Below are 25,680 nucleotides of genomic sequence, written 5' to 3'. Positions count from 1 at the left end.
TAATTCTTGAAATAGTTATGTTGTTATTTCAGGGAAATGCACCACATACTTTGAATTAGAGTATATCCCCTTTTTCTAATCCTCATCCTCAAACTCTTACATACTTCCAGAGACTAGAGAGAGAGAGAGAGAGAGAGAGAGAGAGAGAGAGAGAGAGAGAGAGAGAGAGATGGCTTTCAAATAGGCCTATTGATATTTTTGGTTTAGGCTATGTTAATGTAAGCTGATAACTATTTGTTTTGTTTTGTATGGAAGGAAAGCTTCTTACCATCATCTTACCCAAAGCAAAGAGGTCCATCTTGGCCAAAGAAGACTAGACTGTAACATTGACTAAAATCATAATTCATTCAATTATCCTGAAGAACAGCCTCTGCAACGAATTTATTTGTCACAATGCTTGCACAGGATCCTTTTCTACCAGCCGTGAGTGGATCATTCTTCTGTCAGTCTAGTTGAGTGACATCAGTTGTGTTACAGTCCACGCCCAGCAGATGCGGATGCTATTTGAGTGAGACACGGCAGGTTCTCGTACATAGAGCTGTTTTAGCGTCGTCAATGGGAAGTGCACGCCAAGGTGGAAAAGCGAATACTGTCTAGCTAACTTCCATTTACAACATGGGTTCTACGTCGACTCCGTGTTTGTGGATTACATTTTGCCTTCATTTATGTTGTTTGATGAACACTGGGAAAGCACAGAATGCGAAAGAAGGTATGTAATAAAGTTTGATAACCTCTCATCAACCAGGCTACATCCCGAAAACGAATCGGCAATCGCGCGTAGTGACATCCAGAGAAATAGCGCGCAGTAGACCATCCTGCGATTGTGTTGCTTGCGCACAAATTATCATTCCTGTATTTGTCAAATGTTTAAAAAAGACAATATGTCATGACATTAGTTCAATGACATTACAGTGTTGTTAGTCAGTGGATTGCAGTCTGTGCGCATTACACAACGTTTGTGTGACAAACGACCCGTTGTAGGCTATTTTAGTAAGCTTTTACGCATGGCACCAAATCCAAAATAAGGCTCTATACGGACGATGGTGAAATTGTTGTTTTCAAGGCTAAGATAGTCTACATTTAGACTTTCATTCCACTCAGTCTCACATTATGACTTGGAATAAACTTCCAAGATCGATGTGTAAGCTAATACCAACCCATTCACCTTAAATATGGTACACATTAACCCTCCTTGTCATTACAGGAGTTCATGTTTGAAAGACCTGAAATTAGTCTATGAAAACGGACATGCACATAGCGAGAGCGCACAAGGAAAGTCTATATGTTACATACACGGAGAGATCGCAAGATCAAGGTATACTGCTTATATAAATGAACCAGAGGTTAATTTTGCTAAGGAAATTGACTTATTAATAAACAAATACAATTGGAAGGAGATAAATAATATTAAAGTATTGCCAAGTTGCTGACCTTCACTTTTAAGGTGATTATTGTATTCGTAAACACACTGTAATGATTCTGAAATACAAACTATTTTCGAGTCTGTCTGAAGTTTGAAACGGGCTGTGTAAATGATTTAAAGCATATGGGGCTATAATATATTATCTCATGTCTGATCAATAGATTGAAATGATATTTAGCCTATAGTAACTCTGCTATTAAACACTTTCTTTCATGGCTCTGCGTTCAAGGAGAGAAATCGGCAGTACGCTCTGAGGCTCTATTCCGGTGAATGAATACCACGTCTACCCGCTTATAATCTATTAAATGCACATATATATATATATGTATATATGTATATATGTGTGTGTGCATTTAATAGATTATTATGTTAGATAAGTGACACTTTTACACCAAATTCATGTCGCCGTTGGTAGACTACAGCCGAACAGTTTTATGATTATATTTATGTTGTGAGTGCGCCTGTCGCCCGTGGCACAGCAAGGACTCGTGCATTGCTTTTTATTGTCTTAGATTTACGTATAGAGGCAGGTGTTCTATTCTGACCCTATTGCACCAGCATGTGTGCCTCCATACTGAAAAGACACAAACAGATAGATAGGTTTAAATAATTTTGCCATTTTACCCCATGTTTATGTGGGTTGTAGGCTTCATGAAACCCAAAGTTGTCACAAATACCACTTACCATTTAGCTTAATGGAGATAAAAGCTGGCCTTAGTCTTAATAGGAAGGGTAGCCTTCTGTATATGACATGCGTTTACCCAGTAGTCTTCAATATGAAAGCAGTTCTCAGGCAGTTCCATTGAGGTAAAAAGTATTGTCATCAAATCAATACCCTATTGCACAGCCTGTAATTGTTCATTTTCATAGCTGGCTGCAGAAAATGGGTCATGTGTCTAGTCACCTAGCCCTCACATCAGGCTGTAGACTTTCATAGCTTATTCATTTAATAATATTAGTCGAACTGACAGTGGCACATACAGAGGTTTAATCACCTGCTCTACTCTTTTATTTCCTGTCGCTAGTGATTCTGTTGGATTCCAAGGCACAGCAGACAGAGCTGGAGTGGATATCTTCTCCTCCTGGTGGGGTAAGTGGGACACTAACTAGCCTACACCTCTGAGAACATATAATACTCCAATTAACACTATTATTTTCAGCGTTACCATGCTCTACCTCAATGGAGGAAAATCTAGATTTAAATGTGAAATTTCAACATGGTCCAGTATTATTATGTCTTTCTGGCTGGGTCATTACCATGGATATGAGCCTCTGAGTCATTACCATGGATATGAGCCTCTGGGTCATTAACATGGATATAAGCCTCTGTGTCATTACCATGGATATGTGCCTCTGGGTCATTACCATGGATATGAGCCTCTGAGACATTACCATGGATATGAGCCTCTGAGACATTACCATGGATATGAGCCTCTATGTCATTACCATGGATATGTGCCTCTGGGTCATTACCATGGATATGAGCCTCTGAGACATTACCATGGATATGAGCCTCTGAGACTTTACCATGGATATGAGCCTCTGAGTCATTACCATGGATATGAGCCTCTATGTCATTACCATGGATATGAGCCTCTGAGTCATTACCATGGATATGTGCCTCTGGGGCATTACCATGGATATGAGCCTCTGGGGCATTACCATGGATATGAGCCTCTGGGGCATTACCATGGATATGAGCCTCTGAGTCATTACCATGGATATGAGCCTCTGAGTCATTACCATGGATATGTGCCTCTGAGTCATTATCATCCGCACTGTCCAGAGACAAGCTTTTTAAAATTGTCAGAGTGTCGGACCGAGTTCGAGAAAGGCCATTTGGGTGGGATGTTTGTTTATGTTAATTGTTGTTAATTGTAGCAGTCCTGAAAATCTATAGGATGGGTGGCATTTAAGTGAAGAGATATTGATTTTGTTTTTTATGTAGCCCAGGCCTCAAGTCACCTTTCCATAATAGCCTGTCCGTAAAGGTTTTAACATTTTAATCTAAAATAACAACATTTAAATAATAAATAAATACAAATCTAGCAATATGACTGGAAAGTAATCGAGGTTGATCCATTTGTTTTTATGCTTATCAGATTTACTTATTTGCTCTATTAGGAATATCTAACTTTAGGCTTATCTCTGTTTTCTAATCTTTCTTTAGGTCTGATTTCATAATAACAGTGCAGAGGTTTATGGATTTTGTTTAATAGTTCCATACTCCTTTCCAAATACTGTAAAAACAAAATGGATGACCACATTTTTTAAAGTGCTCCAATAATGGAGGTCTTTTCATGCCCTATGTTTTTGTGATTTCATTTAGCTAACCCGCCTTTATTACTAGTTTTTACACCTTGTACACTCCTTTATTAATATGTTAAAACACAGTAGGACAGAAAACCAGCCAGTATTTACATTGTTGTGTTTTGATTTCCTTGCAAAAGTATGTTGCTGTTGAGAACCAATCCATATAAATGGACCAAACTTGTGCTCTGTTCTTTTCAGTGGGAAGAGATCAGCGGGTTGGATGAAAACTACACCCCCATTCGCACATACCAGGTTTGTCAGGTCATGGAGCCCAATCAGAATAACTGGCTTCGGACTAGCTGGATAGAGAAGGGCGATGCCCAGAGGATTTTTGTGGAACTCAAGTTCACGTTGAGGGATTGTAACAGTCTACCCGGTGTGGTGGGCACGTGCAAGGAGACATTCAACTTGTATTACCAGGAAACCGATTCGGAGGTCGGCAGGAATATACGAGAGAACCAGTACGTGAAAATTGATACAATCGCAGCAGATGAGAGCTTCACTCAGGGGGACCTGGGAGAGAGGAAGATGAAGCTGAATACAGAAGTGCGCATCATTGGGCCGCTGTCCAGACGAGGGTTTTACCTGGCCTTCCAGGATGTAGGGGCATGCATCGCTCTGGTCTCTGTCAATGTTTATTACAAGAAGTGCTGGTCCATCATTGAGAACCTGGCCACATTCCCAGACACTGTTACGGGATCAGAATTCTCCTCTCTGGTCGAGGTCGAGGGCATGTGTGTCGGTGACGCCGAGGAGGAGGCCGATAATGCTCCCAAGATGCACTGCAGCGCAGAGGGAGAATGGCTGGTGCCTATAGGGAAATGTATATGCAAAGCTGGATTTCATCAGAAGGGCGATGCATGTGAACGTGAGTGCAGTTATATTCATCTTGCTCTATCCTCTCTATACGCCGTTTTCATTAGTGGCATAACTTTTTCCATCCTCTGCTACACTGCAATTTTCAATATAGAAAAATATTACTCAGCCCTAAACATTGTATTAATTTGGGGAAATAGGAAACTTATTGGTAAGCAGAAAATGTGCCTCATTCAAATGTAAATGTTTAGAATAGTTTTTCCCTTTGATTTATCGTTTTGCACAGGGTCACCCATGCCTAAACAACAGAAAGAATCTGTTGAGTATTTGAGTTTTTAATTATACAAAACAGGCAAAGGACAATTTAGGCCATGTTGAATAGTTGTGGTGGCAAATAAAATGAAAGCAACTGATTTGAGGGCCATATCAATGATGGATAAAGTATGGAGGCCTGAAAATCCTGTGTAATAATTGGAATCCATGTTAATTGTTTGATTAGCAGGCTCTTAATTTATTGCCGTGGTTCTGTTGACACTAGGATTAAATGATAACTTGCACTTCAGTTTAGCTCAGTGCTCCTCGGTAAGAGCACTTCCCTCTCTGGCTGGCTGCTGGCCAAGGCAATCACTTGCAGAATACACAGGTCTGGAGGATGTCCAACCAATCTCAGTATCCCTCTGCCCCTTCCAAACAACCCTGACAGAGAGAGAAAACAAATAGCCGCCATACTATGGCATTTAGGCCCCAAGATATTTATGAAGGGCCCTAACAGGAAACACAATTAAAGTCGCTGCGGATATGCATTTTGTGTTGTTTGGTCCTAGCACCATGCCTCGGCAGTTAGCATTAAATGCTTTATGTCACTCTAATTGCACAAAGGATTATTTTCAGCGGCCACCTGACTTGTAAGATAAAAATCACTGTGGATTAAAGGGGAACTACTTAAGTCACCGAGTTTAAGTGCTCTGTCTTGTCAGCCAAGCTTTTTTTTCTTTCACGGAATGGGCAGTGTCCCTCTAAGCAGCTTATGAGGGGTACTGACCAGTAATAATTAAAGGAAATGTGTCTCAGGACAAACTAGAAGTCCAGGCAGGCTGGCCACTTTCAAGCCAATACTACAACACGTAGTCCTCCACCAGAGAGTTAGGTCTATACCCTCTACCATGTGAAGTGTACTTAGGTGATATTATCAAAAACAAACAAAAATTGCCTCTTGAGTTATGTTGCTCTAAAATGTGGTTAGAGGTTAGAGCTTGTTCAACACCCGGGGAGTCCTTTTTTGTGTAGTCGTTTATATTATTTTGGAGCAAACAATGAAGCATATATTACATAAAAGCTTTGTCTAAAAGTACCAGCTGAAGCCTGCTCTTCTGCTTGTAAAGCAGGCCTGTTAGATCTGAACTGTTGCCCATTCGTGGCAATTAACTGGTCCAACTACTGTGCCAGCTAAAACTGCCAGCTAAAACTGTCCTTAATGAGGTGGAAAACATACTCACCTGTGTATGAGGGATTCAAATCCTTTCTCAACATGTTAACTTTATGAGAGATTTATTTCCATTGGGGCATGGCTGGCCATTGTATTAACGGATAGTTCATCTAAATAAAATGAACATCTTACTGCAGAATCAGCAGCTTCTCCCAGAGATCTGGTGATATTAAATCGCCCATTCAGTGGTTTCTCCTAGAGCAAGAGGAAAATCCAACAGTTTTCCATCGGTTGAACACCACTTCAATGGGGCCTAGAATGGAAGAGGGTTTTGTCCTTTGTAACTGCCCCTTAGCTTCAGTACAGCTACAATACTTATGTTGGAGTTTACTCAGTCTTCACCCAGGCCTCTCTTTTAGCATCCTGCTTGCGATACTGTGACTTTCTATATAGAAAATAGATACACATTCCGCTCACTGTCCTATTTTCAATATCTGCAGTATCCTCCAATTGTAAAATGTCCATCTGTGAAATATGAGCAGAAGGCTGCAGGAGGAGCAAGTGAGTTTAGCTGTCAGTCATGTCATTCGAGGACTAGGAGCCCCCCCTCTGTAGATGCAGAGGCCTCCTCCAAAACGTGTTGTGATCCACTCATTCATCACCGTCACTGGAGAGGGACTGCATGTCTTTCACTCCTCTCCCTCCCCGTCTATGTCTCTCTTTAACTATTTTGTGGCATCTGCAGCGCTATAAATACCTGTGTTTCTCTCTCTCCCAATGTTAGGAGAATCAGTGTTATGGGTGTTGAAAAGGGCACATTTTAAGTGTCCTGCAACGTGCACAGGGTTTATTTGCATAGAAGTGTGTGGTGTTAAAATAGTGGCCATTCAGAAATGTAGCCACTGATTCGTTACGAGAAATAGAGGGCCCTTGTGGACAGACATTGGTGTCTTTGTTTTGCCAGGAATGTAGGTTGTCCAATTTTAACACATCACATAATTATACCCTAAAGCAACCAACTCTTGAGAACTGATGAACTATTCACCTGTTCAACTCTTTCTCCAGTGTGGGAGGCCTAGTCTCTCAAGTAAACAGATAAAAACACAACCTTATCCCAGCGCTATCGCTACATGCTAACAAGATAATTCATGAGAGGATACAGCATCCTGCAGACACTGACACCATCCATCTTGGTGTGTCAGGAACTCAGACAGGAGTTAGTCTACGGCTGATTGATGGGCTGAGACCCCTGAGGGAAGGACCTTACTGTGATGCGGTTGACCACACAAGCCAAGGTGTGTCTGTCTGTGTGGAGGGGAGAGGGGCACCAGGCAGACCCAGCTCCAGGCCCAGGCAAGGCCACTACTTAGCATTTCAAATGAAGCCAGGAGTCAGGGGTCCTCATGCATCTTGACGCTCCTCCTGATTGATAAGGTGTGATTTTAATAATGCTCCAAATGGCCGTCCTTTACAACCGCTCCTGGGCTTAATTATTCAAATAGTGGTGCACACGGAATCCCCAGGAGACACAACTGGATTGAAATCACTCAAGATTGAAATAATTTGGTGATGGATGGTGGCTAGTCTTGTCACCGCCCGTGTCGGCTAGCTTCTGGTGAAAAGCTGCATTCTTCCACAGCTTCAGGGTTGTTCCTGTTTTTGTTTGTTTGACCTGGCAGGTAGCACGGTGATAGACTGTGGGGCCATTGTATTTGTTGCTTTGAAACACAAACATGGTTGACAGCTAGCATCAAGTCTCAAAATGAATTAGTTTAGTTTTGGCGGGGGGGGGGTTCAAATAAATAGTATGTAGGCTTATACAAAGTGTTCACCAAGCCTTAGATATTACTAATATTTGATATGGAGATTTACATTTTTGTTTTGTTAGAAGCTGGAGAGACACATATCGACAGAAACAAACACCCTCACATACGTACACACCCCATATGTATAGTCACAGCGTAATAGAGTATGTGCCTGGGAAAGAAATGGTAGGCTTTTATGCTACAGAGCACTTCTAAGCACATTTTTAAGTCCCCTCTCTGCCTGCTCGGGGTGTAAGTGGGGAAAAAAAGTGTTGAGCTTATGTAATAAGTTATTGATTTTCCTCTTAAAGGAAGATTGAAGTGTAGAGCCACCGGTCTACAAAGCTCCCAGAGGAGACAACAGACAGAGCCTTCCCTCCCTGCCTCCCTCCCTGCCTCCCTCCCTCCCTCCCTCCTTCCTTCCCTCCCTCCCTCCCTCCCTCCCTCCCTCCCTCCCTCCCTCCCTCCCTCCCTCCCTCCCTCCCTCCCTCCCTCCCTCCCTGCCTTTCTCCCTGACGCACGGTAAGGTGCTAAGACCCTGGGCCGAGTCACTTTCCCCCACATGCCACAGGGACACTAAACGGCAAGACGTTGTCATCTGACATAGTGTTCCCCTGTCCGATCGCATCCCTCCCAACAGAATGGTGGTTGAGCAATTACAAAAAAAGACATCTGTGCCACAGTTTAGATAGCCAAAGGAAGTAAAGCCCGCAATCTCAAGAGGTATGGAACCGGGGATCGATGGAAGTGTCTGAACCTGTTAGTGCAAGTGGAGATGAGGGCTGCTGAGGCATGGGGAGGGGGCTATTGTTGTGCGGGGAGAGGGGGCCAGAGAGGTGACTCTTCTGATGAACAAGGGTCAACTGCTGCGATCATCCATCTTCCGTCTTGGCAGTGTCCTGTCATCCAGGGCGCTCACGTTACTAAGCACAAAAGCCAGGCATCCATTGTCCAGCCCGGCCTTGTTTGCAGCCATGTGTAAATTAAGTTAATATTCACTGACCTTAAGCATAGCCAATGAGAGACCCCAGTGTCCCCTTGGAAATAACGCCATCTGACACAAAATAGCAAAGGTCTCTCTTTTAGGGTCAACAATGTCTACCCACATATCTCTTCTTATTGTCCTCTGTTTCCATCAAAATGGAGAATGTTTACTAGGCTTCTGTCTATTCATGAAATTCTACTTTGGTCTCTAATTTGGCCTGACAGCTCTGATTTAGTGACAGATCTATAGATGAATAATGTGTGTCAGTTAGTTAGCCTCCATTTTGAACTAACATGACTCAAAGAGTGCTTAATAGGAATATTATGTGTGGTTTTGCCCCATTTGATTAACAGGTATTCAGCTAAGGGGTTAAATACATTTCATCTAATGGTGTCTTCTGGGCAAGTTGGTGTGTCCCCACAAGCGTTAAGTGGATTATATTTTACTGTCCTCTGATTTATATTTATATATACATGATTTAGTTCCAGCAGCTTATCAAGCGAGGTGAAAGAAAAACCTATTACCAATGACCAGGCAGCGAGCAGCAATGTTTTGTCTGTTTCAGGGAGACTTATTCCGGATATTTTTAGGTCTGGATTTTACACCCTCAATTTATCAACTTTTATCTCTAGGTATAATATCTGCAAGAATGACAAACAGTAGAGACAAACGTTAAAGATAATAGAGTTTTCTTTTGATTTGATATAGCCCTAACCCAATATGCATTATGTTAGAGTAAAGACAACTAGATTCAGCCGCGGGCCGATTTGTTTCAGAGCGGATGTTCGGGGGGCCGGAACATAATTATAATTTGTACACTGCAAATTGACTCAGCCCAAAAATAGATTTTATTTGAAAATAACAATACTTTTATAACCTTGATAACATTGAGACATGTTCACGAATGTCCCTTATTTTTTATTAGTGGGAATACTTAAGAACAGATTTTCTAAATTATTATTATTATTTTTTGAATTCCGGGTGATTTTACTGTCTTTTTTGACACAAAACTAAAATCTCCAAATATTTTAGTACTGTATACTGTATGTGTTTTTAATGAAAACTGTGGGGACTGAAAAAAAAAGCATGGTTAACGACCACTGGATGTGAATCAATGCATATGGGCATATTCTATTTTTGCATATGACTTTGAAACAAATATTTACCATACCTAAATGAAATGGAAATGAGTGAGCCCTGTGAAACTGTTTTGTTTAGAAAATGAGGCATTTGTTTTTCATTTCACATGTTAAAGTTCCCGCAGAATGTCAGGCCTGGCAGCGTTGTGCAGCTAGGAGTCTTGTATCCAGGGAAACTTGTATTTTTATTCTTTTATTTCTCATTCGGAAGTGGTGGTGTATATTTAAAAGGGAGAGACATTGTATCCAACATTAAAATGACTACCCTGTTTATTATAGCTCTCCACATTTATAATTTAAACCAATCTGTGATCTTTCCAGTTCTCTGAGGAAGAAACTATGATTCAGTCTACTAATGAGAAGCAGAAGAAACTGCCTTTTTCTCATAACAAGGGATTAAAAAGAGCAAAGGCACTGCACAGAGGAATACAAGCTACATCGTGAGGCAGGCAATGAGTGTGTTTCTGTGCTAGGTTATTACCAAATCAAAAATCTAAGCAAATTCGTTGTATAAAAATGAATAAAACAGCCAATGTTCTCTTGACTCAAGCCGTCTGTTTTTCCCCACTCCAAATAATTTGATCTGCTCACGTAAGCAAAGCAGCACAGTGGTACCACTTATTCAGATGCAAAAAAGCATGTTTGTTCTAATTATCGTGATTATTATAATCCATAAACTCGTGATTAGCATTTGTTTGAACTGGAGCAGCCACGGACAGGATCTGGGTTTAGATGTGGTGTGTATTTGGTTGTCAGGACAGGAGCTGGGTTTAGATGTGGTGTGTAGTTGGTTGTCAGGACAGGAGCTGGGTTTAGATGTGGTGTGTAGTTGGTTGTCAGGACAGGAGCTGGGTTTAGATGTGGTGTGTAGTTGGTTGTCAGGACAGGAGCTGGGTTTAGATGTGGTGTGTAGTTGGTTGTCAGGACAGGAGCTGGGTTTAGATGTGGTGTGTAGTTGGTTGTCAGGACAGGAGCTGGGTTTAGATGTGGTGTGTAGTTGGTTGTCAGGACAGGAGGTGGGTTTAGATGTGGTGTGTAGTTGGTTGTCAGGACAGGAGCTGGGTTTGGATGTGGTGTGTAGTTGGTTGTCAGGACAGGAGCTGGGTTTAGATGTATTGTGTAGTTGGTTGTCAAATCTGGATTGATGTTCTCTTTGCCTCCTTAAGTTGACCTGGCTGTTTCTCTGTGGAGCAGCACATCAGCATGGCCATCTGAGGCCAAACGGACACCTTTGTGTGTAACTGGAGGCCACGGGGGCTGGACCGCTGTAGAGAGACTAGTGGCTGGTTTGAAATTGTTCCTGTGTTTCAGTCCTTTCTGTCACAGCAGTGGGTCCTTGGGGATTGGAGTGGGGTGGGGTAGGAGGGAAAGGGGGGAGTGGGGAGAGGGGGGTGGGGCATTGGCACAATTTGGAGATAATGCTTGGTTGCTGACTGGGGACATTTTAAGCGTTGATTCGTTGTGGCTGCAGGGGGCTTTGGGTCGGGGTAGACCTTTGGGCCCTCTGCTTTTATCCCGAGAGCAGCACAGTCTCTTCTTTTCTCTTCAGTGTAGAAGTCTTTCAGCAATAAGAGATCCTCTTACATCTAGCCACATCCTCCATTTAAAGGTAGCCAGCTGCCCGGGCTAGCTGCCCTTAAGACTTTTTTCTCCCGTCGCCATGCGAGTTTAATGAACTAAACAAAAGGCGATTAGGCAGGGACATTTCCATGTCACTGGAAAGTCATTTGGAAAGCCCTTACCCTGCATGATGAATTAAAAAAGTGAAGACCTCGCTCTCTCTCTCTCTCTCTGGAAGAGGGTGTACTTTTGTACGGACACAAGGTTCAGTTTCTGTTCAGGCGGAACCAGCGCTATAAATTCTGTAATGATTTAATGTGAAAACGTCCTTCATTTTCCACCTGCAGACCCATGCAGTAAATCAGTGTGATAGCTAAGTGAGGAAACAGGTGCTGGGGTTTATTGTTGCTTATTTCAATTTCTGACAACATGCGGTAGCGCAGGCTGTAATGCACTAGGAACAGATTTGAAAAGTTTGTGAACTTGTTGTGAACTGGTTGTGAATATTGTTTTTTTCACACTTATCGTGACTTTTGTTATCAATGTGACATTTACCAAAACAACTGTACATATTGATTATTGAATTGGATGTATTGGCATAATTATCATCACACCCGATACAATCTGTTCTCTTCTAAGCCTTAGTTTTTAATATAGATGCCTTGGTTTTAGGTTTGACACAAAAAATGACAAGTGAGGCTAAAGATTCTTCCTTTGGTGTTGGGGACGACTAAGTGGAGCCAACAAAAATGGGAATGTCAGAAATATAATGTATTCAACAGTAATTGCACGACTGTTACATTATCCTGCTGTTTTGCTTAATGTAAGTTAAATCAGTTCAATTTTTCTGTTATATTTCATTTCTAATTATGTGTATATTTCTAACTATAAAACCCAAATAAGTTCGGATTTAAATAATATATAATATTTTGGTAGCCAGAATAGATTTTTTAGACTTTTAGAAGTTGATCAGTAGGCTAGCTAGCTTTGATCTTAACTCGGTACGTCCAACCAGACACTTCCTCAGGAGTTTGGCTGTTTGGAGGCCAAAGCAGTGTGCCATCCAACACAGTGTAAGGGATTGCTAATCTTCTCTTTGTTTCTCATAGTAAAGCTACTTATCTCCCCTTAAGCACAGGTAGCACCGATGAATGGAGGGGTTGTCTAGGTGTGCCGAGTGCACGCAAAGCCAGGCACAGCCATTCAAGCTATGCGTGGTGTGGGCCTATGTGGGAAGAATTAGTGACAATATGATCGTTTTTAGGTTTTCCAGCCATTTAATCTGGTCTTTCTAGCTAAAACTCTTGATCTGAAAGTTTGTTTAGTTTTTTTTGCTCACTGTAGCCTTGTTTTTTCTCTCCTTCTATCTCCACCCCTCCATTCAAAAGCCCACAGGAGGTGTAGGTGTTTGAAAGTAGCTTGTTTGGAAGGGGTTAGACATTGAAACTCTATCCCCGTCCCCTGTGAAGAGGGTTCCAACAGGGTCTCAGTTCTCTCTCCCTCCTCTCCTTTGTGTGTTGTGCCACTGTTTCCAGGAGCTGGGTAGGCGCCTCGCCTTTCAAAGGTGGGAGATTAACATGTCTCGGGGCAAAAGCCCAACTGTTCAGCTTAGTTTCTCTTTCTTTTCTTTCTTTATGGATAAAAAAGAGGGAGATTTAGTAGAAAAGTGCAGTACGCTACCTCAAGATATTTTTTTTTTCTCACAGAGGTGGAGAAGTCTAAAAACACCTGTTGCTAGGCGGATGCTGTGAAATTACTCTCAAGATTTACTCCATGGGAAACAAGAGAGGTTGTTGAAGAAAAACCAAAGGGCATTAGCGTAAAAACAACAACTGTGTAGAGTACACAACATGTCAGTAAACAGAGCTTGATGGATGTCCTAACACACTACCTGCCATGGCAAAAACACCCATCTAATCAGAGCCACACAGTATGTAGAAGAACTCAGCTTCTCCAGGGCTATTGACATCCCTCTCTAACAACACAGTGTCACGTTCATAATTATATATTATGCCCTCAGAATAAAACCCAGACATTGACCTAAAGCAATGATTCTGGAATAGAATTTCATGGCTCTGTGAGCGTTGAGAAGCAGGGTGTTTTTAAATTACTGGCAAAGAATGTCCCCGGTAATATGAACATTGAGTTAGCAGTATAATGGAGTTGATGAAACAACACCTCGCAGGGTGAATAGGAGATAGATGTGTTTATGCTGTGTTGCCAGACAACAGAGCACTGAGGTCAGAACAAGCAAAACAAGGAAGAAGGAAAAGACTCTCGGAGGAAATGGATTCATAAAAACCGGCCTAGACAAGCTTCCAATATTTTGTGGGGCCTGTGTTTATAGTTGATATTTGTAAAGACATTTCCCTATCGTAGCGCCGGTGGTGGCGGTGGCGACAGAGACTGTTTAAGGAAAGGCAATGGCGTTTTGAAATTAGAAAATAATCTGTTTCCTTTATCGTGTTTGACCTGCTTCACCTGGCATACATCAATGAGCAGAGCCCGGTAGGCCTGGCTGTTGGTCCTGTCGACTGCAGCTCTCTCCCTAGGCCTCTTTTATCACTCTAATGGCGTGCTATCTCTCTAAGCTGCTCTCTCACTCCGGGTCTCTGCAGCCTCCATTCACCGGCTTGCCAACTCTCACATTCTTTCTCCGTCCATCCTGACAGACACGCAGGCGGATTTAACACATAATCAGGCTGGATGAGAGGGTGGCCAGGGGGAGGCCCGGCCCTGTCAGGGCCCTCAGACTAGCCCACACCAGTCCATCTCACTGAGGGTCAGGAGAGCTGAAGCACCACCACCACCACCACACACCACCACCACCACCACACTCACCACCATCAACACACTCACCATCACCACCACCACACTCACCACCACCACGAAAACCACCATCACCACTACCACCACCACCACCACTACCACCACCACCACCACCACCACCACACACCACCACCACCACCACACACCACCATCACCACCACACTCACCACCACCAACACCACCACAATCAACACACTCACCACCACTACCACCACCACCACCACCATCATCACCACGATCACCACCACCACCACCACCACCACCACCATGACCACCACCACACTCACCACCACTACCACCACCACCAACACCATCACCACCATCACCACCACAACACACCACCATCACCACCACACTCACCACCACCAACACCACCACAATCAACACACTCACCACCACTACCACCACCACCACCACCACCATCATCACCACGATCACCACTACTACCCCTTCCACCACCACCACCATCACCACTACTACCACTTCCACTACCACACTCACCACACTCACCACCATTGCCACCACCACCACCACCACACTCACCACCATTGCCACCACCACCACCACCACACTCACCACCACCACCACAACCACTACTACCACCACCACCCCACTCTCAGACTAGGCAGGATTACTGGTACTACTAGGAGCCTCGCCTGGCCCTGTGAAGAGCTACCCTAATACAAGGAGACAGATGTTGTGAAACTCTATATTACTCCTAGCCTGTTTAGACCCTGAAGTCCCCTCTGTCCTCAGTAGTTGATAGGGAGAACTAGCCTGTTTGGACCCTGAAGTCCCCTCTGTCCTCAGTAGTTGATAGGGAGAACTAGTCTGATAAAACCCTGAAGTCCCCTCTGTCCTCAGTAGTTGATAGGGAGAACTAGCCTGTTTGGACCCTGAAGTCCCCTCTGTCCTCAGTAGTTGATAGGGAGAATGAGCCTGTTTAGACCCTGAAGTCCCCTCTGTCCTCAGTAGTTGATAGGGAGAATGAGCCTGTTTAGACCCTGAAGTCCCCTCTGTCCTCAGTAGTTGATAGGGAGAACTAGTCTGATAAAACCCTGAAGTCCCGTCTGTCCTCAGTAGTTGATAGGGGGAACTAGCCTGTTTAGACCCTGAAGTCCCCTCTGTCCTCAGTAGTTGATAGGGAGAACTAGCCTGTTTAGACCCTGAAGTCCCCTCTGTCCTCAGTAGTTGATATGGAGAACTAGCCTGTTTAGACCCTGAAGTCCCCTCTGTCCTCAGTAGTTGATAGGGATAACTAGTCTGATAAAACCCTGAAGTCCCCTCTGTCCTCAGTAGTTGATAGGGAGAACTAGCCTGTTTAGACCCTGAAGTCCCCTCTGTCCTCAGTAGTTGATAGGGAGAACTAGTCTGATAAAACCCTGAAGTCCCCTCTGTCCTCAGTAGTTGATAGGGAGAACTAGTCTGATAAAACCCTGAAGTCCCCTCTGTCCTCAGTAGTTGATAGGGAGAACTAGCCTGTTTGGACCCTGAAGTCCCCTCTGTCCTCAGTAGTTGATAGGGAGAACTAGCCTGTTTAGACCCTGAAGTCCCCTCTGTCCTCAGTAGTTGATAGGGAGAACTAGCCTGTTTAGACCCTGAAGTCCCCTCTGTCCTCAGTAGTTGATATGGAGAACTAGCCTGTTTAGATATTATGGTTATTAGGGAAGTGGAGAGTGTTGTTTCCCTATTTCACCGACTCTAAAAGTGAGGTAAAACCTTTGCTTTTCTGGAATGGTAAAACTAGCTAGAAGGCAATGGGCACTTTATGAAATGCGATCTGTCAATCTAAGTGGAAGATTAACCGAAGGAAAAACAGCTCAAGTGCCATTGCGTCACACCAAGACATTAGGAATAATTATCATCTGGTAAGGCCACAGGAAGCGATATGTCAGCCTGTCACAAAATGTCAACACAGGATGAGAATCTCATCCATCCTTATTCCTTTTTCTACCTCTGTGTCCTTTACCCAGATTGCCATTCAATTGCCAAACAGAGAGAGCGTCTGGATGGAATTGAAGAATGTTAAAAAGCCGAGCTTGGAGGAAAAACAGACAAAGCAGTATCTTGAAAAATGAGAGAATTTCATTTCTTAGTGTGTGTCTGTTGGAGATAAGGCCTTGTTGTTTCATCCTCTCGTGGCCCCACAATGTGGAGAGTGATGTGGAGAGTGATTGAGATGTCCTCAGTATAGGGAGTCAGTCAGGACATATTCCTCCCTAACTGTGCTCCTAGCCCCAGAGTGAGGCCTTTCTTGTTCTGTCAGTACAGTGTTGAAAATGCTGACTGCAGACAGTTTTTTCTCCCTATCGCTGAATGAAAGCGTTTGACCACTGTAAGGTAAATTACAGATGCTGTCTGTTGCCCCTCGCTAAGGAGCCTGGTGGAATGTCAGACTTGTATTTTCAACCTCAGCCCTGTTCTCTAAAGACCGGCTAATTTCGCAGTGTAGTGTAAATAAGGCCTGTGTTGTCTGTCCCAGCTCCTGCTCCATGTTTTTTAATCCACCGTCTGTGTCAACAAGCACAGCCTGTTAACCTAGCCTTTATCTGAGTGGTAGCATAGGGCGGGTGTCACAAAAACAGACATTTTCAAGTAGTCTCTGTGTACTTTTTTCCCCCATGTGTGAGTTTGTCTGTCGGATTCGGCGTCAATGTAAAACGCAATGGATTATTGTGAGTCAGGAGATGGACGTGTACGGTGTTCTAATGTGTTTCCCTATCAGTGTGACACTTCTGTCAGTGAAGTTCTCAAATACTGTATGAGAGGCGGGCCGGGTTTGTCCTGATATTACAGACAAGCACTTGAGATTAAACCCAGGGTAATTATACAGTGACGTGTTTTTTTTCCCAAAGAAATGTGATGCTGCAAGGGAAAAATGAGGGGGGGAAAACTATCACCCTCTTTTACCTAATGCTTCAACATCTGCGTTAAAGAGTGTGTTTTCAGCTGATGATGCCAGGAACAGGGACTGGCCAAACGCGTCTGTGCTGCTGGGCCTGGAATGTAGGCTCTGGGATGGCTGTGTTTGTGCATGTCACTCAGTGCACTGTGAGAGAGTCCTGGAGAGGGAGAGCCAGGGCGAGCCCAGAAAATGGTTACCCATGTCACACAGCTGTTGGATTTGAGGCCCTAATTTGCCGCCTTGTTGCTTCTGTAAACATTTCCGGATGCCAAAGCCGGTCAGACACGTTGATAAACACAGGGGCCCTGATGACAAAACAAGGAAAATAAAGTGTTTTTTCATGGAAACTTTAACTTGGAGTACTATTTACTTTTGAAAGCCCTGTGGTTCCAGTGGCTGAGATAGCACTAATCTGGGCCTGCTAGCTAGCGACGTGGAGGCTCAGCCTGGGACCCTGGTAGCCAGGCAGCCCTGGGCTCAGCTGGGCCTCCCCTCTACACTGCTGGCCACTTAGCAGAGCACCACTACTCAAACCTAAAGGTAAACAGACACACTGGCTTATCAGAGTGTTTAAACAGCCATGCGTGGTGAGAGAAGAGAGGAGAAAGCAGCCTTTCAAACAGCACCGTTGGCCAATCTTTAACTTGCCTCAAATGGACTGCTCTGTGTGATCACAGACACGGGCCAACGTGAATATTTACATAGTCTTATCAGAGAACGGTATAGCGCATTATGTGTGTGTCTTTGCGCAGGTACATTGTTTGCACTTAAAGTCTAATGTTATGGTAGATTGGTAAATTAGAATATGTATGATTAATATGTTTCGGCAGGCAGCACACAACTCCAACCAAAGGCACCTCTCTCACAGCCTTAAAACCCTGTTTTCAATTACTATCTCAGCTAAAGTAATGTTAGAGCTAAAATCATGTATTTTCCCACCCTCTCTACGAAAAATGTCTTGTTTCACGAGGCTGGTGAGATAAATAGAGAGTGACAGGGCTTTTATGTTGCTGAAATGGGGATACCCCGTCCCTCGCTCTCCTCCACGCGCTGAGGCGGTGTTAGAATGAGGAAACCTGTGTTCCCTTATCCTCTCTATTTTAGATCTGTCACAGAAGTACGGCCAAAGATTTTGAACACTTGAAAAAAGAGTGCAACGGTGATCTGAAACGGGAAACATCGGCATGAAAACCTTTGCCCATTTCCCCAGCAGCTCATGAAAAATTTAATTTTGTATATTTTTTATATAATTTGCTAGTTTGTATACAGAGCTATTTACAGGCGTATAGACTCCTTGTAGATTGGAACAGAAATCATGTGGCCAGAAGGCTTAGCAAAGGATTTTACACCAACAGTAGGTCACCGTGGATTAGCAGACTTAAAGTGTTGAGACAAAAAAAGCCAAACCCAGAATTTCCCTATTCACTAACATGGAACCCAAACTGGCTGCGCGCGTGTGCCATCGTGCATAAATGTATTTTGTCCCCCCACACCAAACACGATCACGACCGCAGGTTAAAATATCAAAACAAACTCAACCAATTATATTAATTTGGGGATAGGTCGAAAAGCATTAAACATTTATGGCAATTTAGCTAGCTAGCTTGCACTTGCTAGCTAATTTGTCCTATTTAGCTATCTTGCTGTTGCTAGCTAATTTGTTATGGGATATAAACATTGACTTGTTATTTTACCTGTGTAAGGTCCTCTACTCCGCCAGTTCATCCACACATAAAACGGTCAACCGAATTGTTTCTAGTCATCTCTCCTCCTTCCAGGCTATTTCTTCTCTTGACTTTATATTGTGATTGGCAACTTTCATAAATTAGGTGCATTACCGGCACTGACCTCGTTCGTCTTTCAGTCACCCACGCGGGTATAACCAATGAGGAGATGGCACGTGGGTAGCTGCTTCTATAAACCAATGAGGAGATTTGAGAGGCAGGACTTGCAGCGAGATCTGCGTCAGAAATAGAACTGACTTCTATTTTAGCCCTTGGCTATTTTAGCCCTTGGCACACTGCGCGCGAGTAGTGTGGATGCAATAATTGAATAACATGTATGTCTACATTTATTTTGCAGCTCTCGCGCACGTGACGCGAGCTGTGTAGTCAGCCTGTAATGCTTAAAAGTGAATTTGGATAATGTGATTCACAAAGCCCTCTGTATGAATCGTTTTATTTATTATACTGGAATTGTTTCTTTGCTAAAAAACGGTTATTATAGCTGGATTTTGTCAGGAAATATGCCCTTTTTTGTCCCCTACACGATTTAGTTTGTGGCCCATTGCATAAAACAATGATCTGTGATAATTCAAGATGCTCATGTGGATAGATTGAATCAGCGGCTGAATTAATGAATTGTCATTGAGACATGTAAAAGGACCCACACAAACAACCATGTGAACGATAGTGAATTATTCACTGTCTCCTATCCCTGGTGGACAAGCCTATTCATCTCACCTCTTTCTTTTGAAGGTGAAACATTGAAATAATCCATTTAGGATTTATACAACCTTGTCTGTGTTCTATGGTAGCACCCCACGGAGCACTGTAGGACAACATTCTCTCTCAGACTGGGCTTTGATTAGCAAAAAACCCTTATTTATTTAAAGTTTCAAGTTTTTTTATGTCAGGTGAACAAGCACTGTAAAATGATTTTTTTCTAGTTCTAAACCCAACAATGCAGTAATCAATAACAATGTAATACTAAAAATAACAAGGTAGAACAAAAACACACAAGAAATGACAATAAGAAGAACACGATAAAGTAAGAAGCTATATACAGGGTCAGTTCCAACACCCTATTTACAATGTGCAGGGATACTGGAGTGATAGAGGTAGACATGTATAGGGGTAAGGTGACTAGGCATCAGGATATATGATAAACAGAGTAGCAGCAGGGTAAATAATTATTGTATGTTAGTGTGTGTGCGTGTGTGTGTGTGTGTGTGTGTGTGTGTGTGTGTGTGTGTGTGTGTGTGTGTGTGTGTGTGTGTGTGTGTGTGCAGTTATGCAGCCAGTCAAGATGCTCTCAATGGTGCAGCTGTAGAACGTTTTGAGGATTTGAGGGCCCATGCCAAACCTTTTCAACCTCCTGAAGGGGAAGAAGCGATGTCACCCCTTCTTCACGACTGTGTGTGTGTGATTGGACCATTTTAAGTCCTTAGTGATTTGGACAGAGGAACTTCAAGTGACTAAATGATAAAAAATTGACCAAATATAGCCAGATTTTTCCTCTGGTTAATAAGCAGTGATTTTCCCCCATGCAGTGCAGGCTTTGCCATGGTGATATTTGTGATGTGTTTTTAAGTAGGGTTTGTTAAGCTTGTTGATGAAGCCAGAGGGGCAGGTTGATCCAAACACCAGCTGTTCTGTGATGTGAGCACAAGCGTAATGCTCTGTTCCATCATGCCCTTTCTCTTTTATGGGAATTCAAGTGTGAACTAAAGTATTTTCTCTCTCTCTCTCTCCCCCCACTCCCTTCCCTTCTTCTCCTGGTTATAGCATGTGGCCGTGGGTTCTACAAGTCCTCGTCCCAGGACCTGCAGTGTTCGCGCTGCCCAGCACACAGCTACAATGACCGGGAGGGCTTGTGGCGCTGCGACTGTGAGGACGGCTACTACCGGGCGCACTCAGACCCACCCTCTGTGGCCTGCACAAGTAAGTACTGGAGTGTTGCTAAGTAAATGAAGGAAGAACCTGAGGTAGAGTCTGCATTTATGCCCCCATTAACACATCCTCGCACATGTACAAACAATCTTGCACCCCTTCCAGATCCCTAATGCCCACCCTGAGAATGTTCAATCTGGAGAAGTCTGGTGAAAACCCACTCCAGAGTCCATACCAGAGCCCTGCTTATGCTTCCCAATATGTCTTTAGAATGATGTTCATGGGCCTGGGCCTGGGTGTCTGCCCCCCCCCCCCTAGCTGGTAGCTAATTTGCCATTTCCCGTCTAAAAGATTGCAATTACAGTCAGCAGCAGCAGCCCTGGCAGCACCCTGTGTCTCCATTTGTCCTGGCCAATGGTGCAATTATGTGACAAGCATTGATGACTTGTTTACACAGGCCAGGGGATTCATTTTACAGGGCGGGGCTCATTTGCTCCCAAATCCACTCCTGTTGCTCCCAAACAGGTTGATTCAGGAGAGCCAAGGGGTGTTTTTACAAGGCTCCCCCTCAAACCAATGACAGTCTACACAGAGATTGAGAGAGAGAGGGAGAAGAGGGGGACAGATAGAGAAAGAGTGGTAGATGTAGAGGGAGAGGAGGAGGAAGAGGGAGAGGGAGCGTGAGAGAGAGAGAGAGAGAGATAGAGAACGGGGAGAGATAGGGGGACAATGAAATTAGTCTTCATTTAAAGGAACAGTAGCGTGGGCAGAGTGGTACAAGACTGGGCTAATAAGGTGAGGTGGAAAAGTGGACTTCTTCCTTAAGTCTGACAGGCTGATTTATCATTAGTGCGTTATTCCAGCGTCTCTCTCTCTCTCTCTCTCTCTCTCTCTCTCTCTCTCTCTCTCTCTCTCTCTCTCTCTCTCTCTCTCACACACACATTTCACTTCCCCCCAACCATTCCCTAGCAACTACAGGCAGGAATCAGGATGGTCTCTCTCTCTGTGTGTGTTGAGCTCTTCCCGTGTTTGTTCTGGCCAGTCTTAATACAGTAATTGACTTGAAACAAGGACAGGACACACTGTATGCAATTTGACTTAATTGTTACCTGGTACCTACCCCTTCCCACCCCTTACCTTCTCCAATCAAAAACTGGTAGAAAAAAAGCCCATATTTCCACGGTAACCACTCTCCACCAGGGCCGTCCCGTGGCTTTTATGTCTGAAGATGAAAATACTCACTTTACTGCTCCGCAATTCCCTCTTACATTGACCAAGAGCAGAACACATTTGGTTTGTTATTTTTCGATGCCCTCTGCCTGTTCTGCTGTGAAGAATCACTTAGGAAGAAACAGGAGATTGAGCTCTCTATTTCACAGATTCAATATGTCTAGGTTTATACAACATAGAAAAATGTTCATTGTATTCAAAATGACCAATATTAAGTAAAGTTTAATTCTTCCCATTCAACCAATAGAGAAGGTTAACAATGCTTTTATAGCTGCATATGTAAATTATTGCTGGATGAAGTTATTGTGACCACATCAATGTTCGTGGACATTTTCTTTGTGGGGTCTTGTATGGTCTGGGGTACAATAGTAAACGAAAGCGAATTTACATTGCTTGAGCAAACAGCTTGATTGACATATTTTGAAATGGGCGCTTGTAAACCTCCCTTATGTTAGGCTCTGCACAAACAGATAGATCTCTGCAGCAGATGGATTAGGCATCTAAGATGAAGATTGGACGAAGGGGAATATAAAGATGCAACATGATGGGAGGTAATTCACTGCAAGAGGCAAAAAGCCAGGCAGAAAAAAAATTAGGACACTAGTCAAACAATATATTTTGCGTTATAATTGTTGCAAATATTGCATGTTGGGAGAGAAGGGAAAAAAACATTGTATGATAATCTTTTTACATTATTTGTTCACTCCATTTTTATGCAAAGCCAAGAGATAATGAGAACTGTATGGGGGTGACACTGCAGGAAGGCTGGGAACAATTTTCCAAGCAGAAGCTGGGGAAAAGACTTGAAGCTGTTGACTGGTTGGGGAGTGGGCATCAATCATGTGACAGCTGTGAATAGTGCTGGTGGTAGTAGCATCTGAAAAGGGCAGTTGTGATCAGCCATCTCCCCCGTCCTCCCCTCCAGCCCCTCTCCCCCCTCTCCCCCTTCCTTCCCTCCAGCTCCTCTTGCCCCCCGTCCCACTCAAATTTGCCAACTCAACAAGTTGACATATCACAGAGGGAAAGGGAGTGAGAGAAACAGAGAGAAACAGAGAGAAAGAAACAGAATCCATCCTGATTCCTGTCTGTAGTTGCTAGGGGATGGTTGGGTGCCAGTGAAATGTAAGAGCCCCACTCCTCTCCTCCTATCACAGCCTCCCTCTCTTCCGCATGGCTTCACTCAGCCAAGTTTTAATCACCCAGGTCAAAGGTCATGACACGTGTTTGTAGATTAAGGATTAGTGCTTGGCTGATTTGAATACCAGCCTCCCCTTTCTCCTTCCATCCCTCCAATTAGTGAGCTAATACAGATGTAGGATTTTAATTTGAGCCAGTTTGCTAAAGCTGGAAAATAATTTTGCAGCAACAGGAAATGTTCATTATTATGTGGATTATAATTTTTGTAGGGGTTGATACATTTTATTTAAGGTAAAATCAAGTCTGACATTTGTAAATGGAAATTACAACCTTCAGAAGTCTTTTTAAACTCCAAAGTTTTACATTTCCTGCATTTCAGGAAAGTTCTCCTGCAACAGGGTGATCAAATTAAGATTGTACATCTGTAGAGCAGTGGAGGGCTGAGACAGCCTGGAGCACTTCTCTCTCCCAGCGCAGCTTTCTCTCACACCAGATAAGCACAGGATTCTTTTCTCCTAAGCCCTCTGACTAACTCAACTCTAAACAGACCAGCGACAGGCTCAGGAAGATGACCTAATTATCAACTAACTGCTATTAACCAAAATAGTCAGCCATCTTGATTTATGCAATTTAATTCAGTTGAGAAACGTCCATTAGATTCTGTTGACACATTGGGGGAGTGAGAACGTGCTGTCAGAGGCGGTTATTCATCAGCAATATCACAGCTTCACCCTGTCTCTGGAGAAATAGCTGTATTACGCTATGAGAAGGAGGTGGCAGGACACACATGCACACACTCACACGCACGCACACACACACACGTACGTGCGTGCTGACACACACATATGCGCACACACACACGTACACAACACAATGCCGCGTTGGAAGGAAGAAGATAGCATGTGACTGAGACATCTCAGACTGTGAGGGCTATGGAAGGCTAATCCGTGAAATGAAACTTCACCTGGAGGAGGGGGTGAGAGAGGGAAAGGAAACTTCACCGGGAGGAGGGGGTGAGAGAGGGAAATGAAACTTCACCTGGAGGAGGGGGTGAAAGAGGGAAATGAAACTTCACCTGGAGGGGGGGGTGAAAGAGGGAAATGAAACTTCACCTGGAGGAGGGGGTGAGAGAGGGAAAGGAAACTTCACCGGGAGGAGGGGGTGAGAGAGGGAAATGAAACTTCACCTGGAGGAGGGGGTGAGAGAGGGAAATGAAACTTCACCGGGAGGAGGGGGTGAGAGAAGGAAATGAAACTTCACTGGGAGGAGGGGTGAGAGAAGGAAATGAAACTTCACCGGGAGGAGGGGTGAGAGAAGGAAATGAAACTTCACCGGGAGGAGGGGTGAGAGAAGGAAATGAAACTTCACCGGGAGGAGGGGTGAGAGAAGGAAATGAAACTTCACCGGGAGGAGGGGTGAGAGAAGGAAATGAAACTTCACCGGGAGGAGGGGTGAGAGAGGGAAATTAAACTTCACCGGGAGGAGGGGTGAGAGAGGGAAATTAAACTTCACCGGGAGGAGGGGTGAGAGAGGGAAATTAAACTTCACCGGGAGGAGGGGTGAGAGAAGGAAATGAAACTTCACCGGGAGGAGGGGTGAGAGAGGGAAATTAAACTTCACCGGGAGGAGGGGTGAGAGAGGGAAATTAAACTTCACCTGGAGGAGTGGGTGAAAGAGGGGATGAAACTTCACCTGGAGGAGGGGGTGAAAGAGGGAAATGAAACTTCACTGGTAGGAGGGGGTGAGAGGGGGAAATGAAACTTCACTGGGATGAGGGAGTGAGAGAGGGAAACATAAAGAGATAGAGAGAGCAGAGGAAAGAGGGACAGAAAAAGAGAGCAAGACAGAGAGGCGAGAGCAGCAAGCCCTTGAGCTACCAGGATCAGCAGACAGACGGCGGACTCTCAGGATGTGTCGCGCCTCCGAGCTGCAGGTGAGGCGGGGGGAGGACAGTGTCACCTCGCCCAACAGAGGCTTGGAGAGGACAGTGTCGAGGCAGGGAACCAAGCCAACCCAGTGAACAGGAAGCACTATGTCTAGCCAAGGACAAAGAGGGGAAGCTTGCACTGTATTGCATGTCTGCAAAAACAAGACCAAGACCAAAACACAGGCCACTCAAATTCTATTTCAATATCCTCCTCCAGCTGTTATCTCTGAAATCACTGCCCTGGTCTTTGTCACTTGAGACCCAATGAGAGTGGCTGAGTAAAACTAGCTATTATCTGTTGTTAACCGTGACTGTTGTAATGCAGTACAAACAGACCCCAGAGATGTGTGTGTGTGTGTGTGTGTGTGTGTGTGTGTGTGTGTGTGTGTGTGTGTGTGTGTGTGTGTGTGTGTGTGTGTGTGTGTGTGTGTGTGTGTGTGTGTGTGTGTGTGTGTGTGTGTGTGTGTGTGTGCGTGTGTGCGAGTGACTCTCGCTCATTGTCCCTGAAGATTCTTAAGGACGCAGGTTGAGTGTCGGCGACAGTGCTGAAGTCGTGCCTTGGTGCTCGCTTGAG

General features: G+C 44.1%; 1 protein-coding gene across 4 annotated transcripts in view; it reads left to right on the top strand.

Annotated features, from left to right (window-relative positions):
* The first annotated feature begins 520 nt into the window (after positions 1-520).
* Positions 521-25,680, top strand: part of LOC106571329 (ephrin type-A receptor 7) — a 74,797-nt gene continuing 49,637 nt past the window's right edge. For all 4 annotated transcript variants that reach the window (XM_014144271.2, XM_014144270.2, XM_045695640.1 and 1 more), the window contains exons 1-4: positions 521-709; positions 2,449-2,513; positions 3,935-4,604; positions 20,708-20,863. In XM_014144271.2, the coding sequence (XP_013999746.1) occupies positions 616-709; positions 2,449-2,513; positions 3,935-4,604; positions 20,708-20,863 (985 nt within the window). In that variant the 5' untranslated portion in view covers positions 521-615. The remainder of the gene's footprint in view (positions 710-2,448; positions 2,514-3,934; positions 4,605-20,707; positions 20,864-25,680) is intronic.

This window comes from Salmo salar, chromosome ssa15 (assembly GCF_905237065.1).
Source record: "Salmo salar chromosome ssa15, Ssal_v3.1, whole genome shotgun sequence".
Lineage (NCBI taxonomy): Eukaryota > Metazoa > Chordata > Actinopteri > Salmoniformes > Salmonidae > Salmo > Salmo salar.
Note: the sequence above shows the minus strand (reverse complement) of the source record. Positions and strands in the feature narration are given on the sequence as shown.